Below are 6,342 nucleotides of genomic sequence, written 5' to 3' on the forward strand. Positions count from 1 at the left end.
ACCCGCCCGCCCGCTGCCGCCCGGCTCTCCCGCTGCCCGGGCCGGGCGGAGCGGGGCTGCGGCGGCCACCGGCGACAGAAGCAGGGCGCGGGGGCCGACATGTCCCTGTCCATACCCGTGTCCCTGCCCCCTGTCTTGCCCCTGTCCCCCCGCTTCCCCCGGTGCCGGCGGTGGCGGGGCCGGGGCGCTGACGCGCTTCTCTCTGCTTCTCTGTCCCGGGAAGGCTCCTCCGCCCCCTCCAAGATGATGCTTAGCCCGGACCAAGCTGCCGACTCCGACCACCCCTCCTCGGCGCCCTCCGACCCGGAGTCCCTGGGCGGCGCGGACGCCCAGACGCTCAGCTGCTGTGTCTCCGACCCGGAGCCCGCCGAGGGAGGCGGTGGCGGCGGCGGGGAGGGCCGGGGAGGCGGCGGCGGGGAGGGCCGGGGCGGGGGCCGGCCCGGGCTGCACCCGCCGCCGCTGAGCCGGGAGGAGAAGCGACGGAGGCGACGCGCCACGGCCAAGTACCGCTCGGCCCACGCCACGCGTGAGCGCATCCGCGTGGAGGCCTTCAACCTAGCCTTCGCCGAGCTGCGCAAGCTGCTGCCCACCCTGCCCCCCGACAAGAAGCTCTCCAAGATCGAGATCCTGCGCCTCGCCATCTGCTACATCTCCTATCTCAACCACGTCCTCGACGTGTAGCGCCCGACCGCCCTGACGGACCCCCGGGAGCCCGGTTCACCTTCCGCCGCCCCGGGTCCGGCCGCGGGGGCAGCGGCGGCAGCGCCTTCCCCGGGGTGGGGGTGTCCCCGCAGCGTCCCCTCTCTCCCCGGGGGTTCCTCCACACGGTCGCGGTGTGGCCGAGGGAGAGACCGATTTTCGAGAAGAAGTGTAAAACCGGATTGTTTCTTCAGGCTGTCAAGTGCCCCTTTATATATATCCAAAAACATTTACTTGTGACCTTAAACGTGTGACCCATGGGTGCAGTCAAAAATAACTATTTTTTATTTATGGTAGAAGGAGTTGACAATTTATTTTTTTCAAGATTTATTTATTTTTCAGAGTTGTGGCAATTTTACTTTGGATACTTTGTGCCAATTGGTTTCTATAGTCGAGTGTTTACACTTGCTCCTGTGGAATATTATGTTTAACTTGATGAGTGTTTGTTGGGATCGATACAGTGTTCAATTTACTTTTTTTTTGGTTTTAATTTATTTTTTCCCTCCAATTATATTGCACTTGTGTACGACAAACCTTCCCTTCCTCCCTGTTTATATTTTATGTATATGAAGGCGTTTGTTCTTGACATTTTTTTCTTTCTTTTTTTGTTCGTGTGGGATCGACAACCACTAGCACTTAACTAGGAGAGTTTTTTTAAAACTTGTTGTTATTCTGATCTATAGTTACGTCTGAAAAGTACTTTGCAAATCGTTTATAAGGGAAGTAGTTTCTTTGTGGGTGTATATGTGTGTGTGTGTATACATGCATGTGTGTGGGAGTGAGCGTGGGTGTGTATGTGAGTGGCATATTTTTAGGAAAGGACACTTTTCCTAAAAAAAAAAAAAAAAAAGAAAAAAAGGAAAAAAAAAGGAAAAAAAAAAAGGTAAATCCAGGACTGCTTTCCTTTGTGACAACCAAAAAATTCTATAGCCTGAAAATGTTTCATGTTCTTTGCTGTGAATCTCTGAAAACAAGAAGCGCATTTTAGGGACGAAAGAGAAAAAGAAAAAAACACATCTGCTATCCAAAGATTTTAGTCTTTTTCAGGGTTTTTTTGTGTGTCTCTGTTGCTTTATATAATGCAATATTTTGTAGTGAAAATAGATAAATCTGGTTTCTATCTGATGCGTTTTTCATATCTCTCATGAATGGTGAGCTGTTTTGCATATAAATAAAAGTATCAAATAAAAGCTGTTTTTTCCTACTTATTTTTCCCTGTTGGTCTTTCTATAAGATGGAGACACGATGACCTTATGAATAAGGATTGCAGAGGCCTCTCCAGTCATGCATGGGAAAGCTCCAACAGGTTACCTGCTGCTTCCTGGGGAGACTCAGGCTGCGGTTCCCCCACCACAGCTCCCCTGCTCCAGCTGCTCTCAGCTGCTTGTGCTGCCCAAACGCACAGGGGGCACAGGACCGCTGCTTTCACTTTCTCAGTCACCACTGACATCTGGTCGCGCGTTTCAAAGTTCAGGCTGTAAAATCAAACCCCATGCTTGCAAAGCACCTGTTTCGCCACATCGCTCTTCGGTATGACCAACTTTTTAACCAAAGGGTATGTGTTTCATCCTGCCTGAAAGCACTGGGTTTTCTTTCTCTTGTTTAAATTCGGTTTTGATCCCGCTCTGCCCAGGTCCATTTCTACTGAAACTAAGTAAAAATCTTGGGCCCTTTCTCTATTTTTTGCAAAACATCAACAGTATTCTTTTGTATAAGGCTTTACTGCTAAAGTGTCATTTGAAATAGGGCACAGATACAGACTCAATAACACACAGGTTATTACCTGAGTAATGTGAGACCTCTGTGCCATTTCACTTATTAAATCCTTCTCTTCTTTACCGCAAGGGGTTAATTTTACCTATAATTTGAATATCACCATTGACTCGGGTGGTCATGTTCATTGTTACTTGCTGGAGAGATAAAACCCTCCTCCCCTCCCATTTTTATGGCTGACACTTTCCACAGTGGTTTAATTAAGAGTGGGCTTGACCAGCTGAAAAGCTCCATGCAGAAAACCTGTCAGAGAGGCTGTTAATTCCACTTTCTACCAATGTATGCTTCCCACACCCCAAGGGACCACATACAGATTTGGTAGTTCGATGCACAGTTTTCAAATTCTGCATCTTTCAGGGCTGAAAATAACTCCACCGACTTTGGAGCTGGTTTTCTTTAGGACAGGCTTGTTTCTTTGGTTCTGTCAACATTGGGGCACTGGGTCAAGCTCAATGTTAATAGCCTGAGTGATATTATTATAAGTCCTGTCGTGCAGCAAACTTTCATTCTATCAACATTCATGAGGACTCAGTTAATAAAAATATTAACGTATTATTCCCTTCTCAAGTGTGGGAATGCGTGTTTTACCCTACTGTAAAGCAGGGTGACTGCAGTCACAGGTGGCTGATTCTAGCACACAGAGTATGGGATATGGAGCTGTGAACCCCATGTCCCCCTGGCCACACTCTCTCCTATGGGAGTGTGGCAAACACATCAGGTCACAGGTTAAGAGATACAGGTAACCGTGGCGAAGTTTTCCGGAGACTCAGCAGCAGTTATTAGCTCAGATGTGCCCCGGGTCTCAAGGTTTCAGCCGTGTGGCTCTGTGCCCAAGTGATGAGACAGTGAGCCCCTACATTGTGAACATAGGAGAGCGTAGCGTGGAGCTGTCTGGGAAAAGCTCGGGTTTGGAAGTAACATTATCTTCTGGGTCATCCCATTCCTACCATCTCCTGGGACGTCAGAGAGCCTGCTTGCACTCAGAGGGAGGGCAGGAAGGGTTTTGCTTTTGGTAGTAGCCACAGGTTTGAGTCTCAAAGTTTAATCTGCAGAAGGGTCAAAGCCCTTGACCTGAAGGTATGTTCTTTTCTTCCAAAGGTTTATCTGATGGAAGAAATTGTTTCTCCTTGCAGCTCCTCAGTTCCATCCACTCAGCACCTTGCTTGTATCTTCATCATTCCAACCACTTCTGTTTTTCCTGCTGGTACCATTCTCATCTAACTGTTGATGACCGTTGAAAACAAAACATAGGTTTTGCTCCCCCATCCCACCCCTTTGTTATTCTTCAGAAAGATCTGAGTAGCATGTACAAGCTACAAAGTTAATGCAATAAAAAGGCTGCATGGCTAAGTGCTCAAAAGAATGGGTAAACAAATTTAACTCCATCTCATTGCAAGTCTGCGTTAGATAGCTATAAAGTCTAATTATATAATCAAAGTTCCTTTGCCTATGTCTGTGTTCCCTCAGCAACACAGAACTGAATGACCTTGCACATTATTATAGGAGGAACTGGGTGGAACTGCTCAATGGAAGTTTCTATCAGCTGCAGCCAGTCCAACAATTGTCAGAAAAGAAACACAATATTAGTATTTCCTGATTTTTTAGGGAGTAAAGCTAAGATTAAAGCTACATTCAAATACCTTTCACATTTAAAGTGTAGCTCATCCTACAAACCATGAAAGAAAGCATACTCAAAGAGAAAGCAGAGTACTGCCTCTGGACCTTTAGCTGAGGCTAAAAGAGGTTCTTTAAGCCTGACTCAATCCAATATATAAAATACGGAATGGAAATCTCCAGCATTCACAGAGAGGAAGTACTTCAAATGTATAGATCTCAAATATCCCAATACAAGGAATACTCAGCACACACTTAGCACGAAGTGGTAACATTGATTAAGATACATTTGTGGACACAGACAAGGGGTGCAATGTGTTCACATTGGTATCGTTAGGAAACAAGACATCTAACGCATTCATCTAAACTGTAGAAATAGACCCTGACCCTGATATAGTGAATGAGGACAGACGGCAAGCGAAAAGTAATTTCTACAAAGAAATATACTGATTTCTATGGGACTGTACAGCTAAGGGGGAACTGTTTCTATGAGTATCATGTATTTTCCTAACAGATTAAAGGATCTAGAGGACAAAATATTCCAAAATATAGACTTGAATTTATGCTGCTATTAGATATGTGTATACAAAAGGAAGGATTTCTAGACACAGGCTATCACTCACCAGCAAAGTACATGGTACATGTACATTTAGGATCATACTACTCACTGGCCACAAAGTAGTGCCTTATTGCTTGTGTTAAAAAGGAGGGAAGCCAGGTAGGATATAACAACTGATACTTACAGCAGAGAAATCCTGAGGGTCTTGGGTGTTATTTGATATCTTTGCTGTATTTCTAGCAAAGCATGTGTATGTATGAAAGAGAGAAAAATTGGAGGGAGTGGGGAGCTTAAGAGGACACTGCATATGAAATTCAACAAAGAAATGGATCTTTTCCATTATATAGGCAGGAAGAAATACTAGCAACATTCTATCTATTCACGTATCTATCCATCCAGACATTCTGTAACCCAATTAACCCAGTCCTTTTAGGGTGAATAAATGTGTTCTAATATCAGCCATTATTTTTCAGTACTCTCGGTTTATTCTCCAGGGTGGGACAGATCAATAACCACAATAGCAACTGACCCAAAAGGAAAAGACAATCTCTTGGCACTTTTTATTTATTTCTTCAGAGGCGATTATGTTTTTACTGCCTCTTCCCCTGGTGACGGATTTTGCCTTCCCTGCCCAGAATGGCTGTGTTGTTTTATCCTGGGCTCTATTTGCATGTGGGCTTCAGATTCGTCTTTGGCTCCTTGCACAGTTTGGGATGAGACCCTCCTGTCCCCAGAGAGGGGGGCAGGTGTTGCTCCAGTCGAGCGAATGGAACCAAATTACAGGACCGTCTGTCGCCTCCTCTGGGAGTCGGCGGAGGGAGGGGAAGGAGGGGAGGGGAGCGGGATGCAGTATGACAGAAAAGAAAAGCAGAACATCATACTGATGCCGATAAGAGCTTGAAAACATGAGTCACCCCAGCCCACAGCCCCACCCAAAACCAGGCAGCAGCCACCTGAAAGAGAAATGTCAGGAGCAGAGACAGAAATAAATTGAGTCACTGGGCTGGAATAACTCAGGCTTCAAATGAAAGAGAGCTCAGACTCCGTCCACTTTCAGACACACAAGCGCAGGCACAAAGTTGGGCTAGCTAATGCTGCTTTTTTTCGGAGCTCCCTGCTGCCTGCTTTGATGTCCCCTTCTCTGTCCCTCCAGAGCAGACTCCCCTGCCCACCACTACCCTCCACCAGCTCCTTACAGCCCAGCTCCTGGCCCCCTCGCCTCCCTCCAGCCGCTCCTCCTGCCCTCCCCACAGCCACGCTGCCCTTCCAGGTCCTGAGAGCTGTATTGACTGCACAGAGGTCCTGCTCCTCCATCACTGCCAGCCCATGCCCTCCAGTTCAGCTGGTCCTTGCTCCTGCAGGGAGCTGCTTGGTGCTCCAGCTCAGAGGCAGAGTGACAGATCTGGTCTCTCACTTCCTCTCTAATCTGTGGAGACATTTCCACAATGGGGAAACAGGTGATGTTACAGAAGTTACACTCTTCTCAAACCCATCCGGATGCTTCAGGCATTCTTCACAATTTAACACAAAAAAACACCAACCCTGTTTTCTATGCTTTTCCTCCTACAACCTCCTACATACACACACACACATGCTTGCGTGCACACATTTTTATGTGCAATTTTATGTTAGTGTGGCAGGACACAGAATCACTCAGAAAGCAACAGGTGACATTTGTTCTGCTGGTCCTCACTGAA

At 46.9% G+C, this 6,342-nt stretch overlaps 1 protein-coding gene across 1 annotated transcript; it reads left to right on the forward strand.

Moving 5' to 3' along the window:
• Window positions 1-243: 243 nt before the first annotated feature.
• Window positions 244-681, forward strand: NHLH2 (nescient helix-loop-helix 2; the record flags this gene model as incomplete). The annotated part of the gene is made up of 1 exon (XM_082071692.1): window positions 244-681. The coding sequence occupies one exon, from the start codon at window positions 244-246 to the stop codon at window positions 679-681; it is 438 nt and encodes a 145-aa protein (XP_081927818.1).
• Window positions 682-6,342: the final 5,661 nt, after the last annotated feature.

The sequence above is a fragment of the Streptopelia decaocto genome (assembly GCF_964273445.1).
Source record: "Streptopelia decaocto genome assembly, chromosome: 1".
NCBI lineage: Eukaryota > Metazoa > Chordata > Aves > Columbiformes > Columbidae > Streptopelia > Streptopelia decaocto.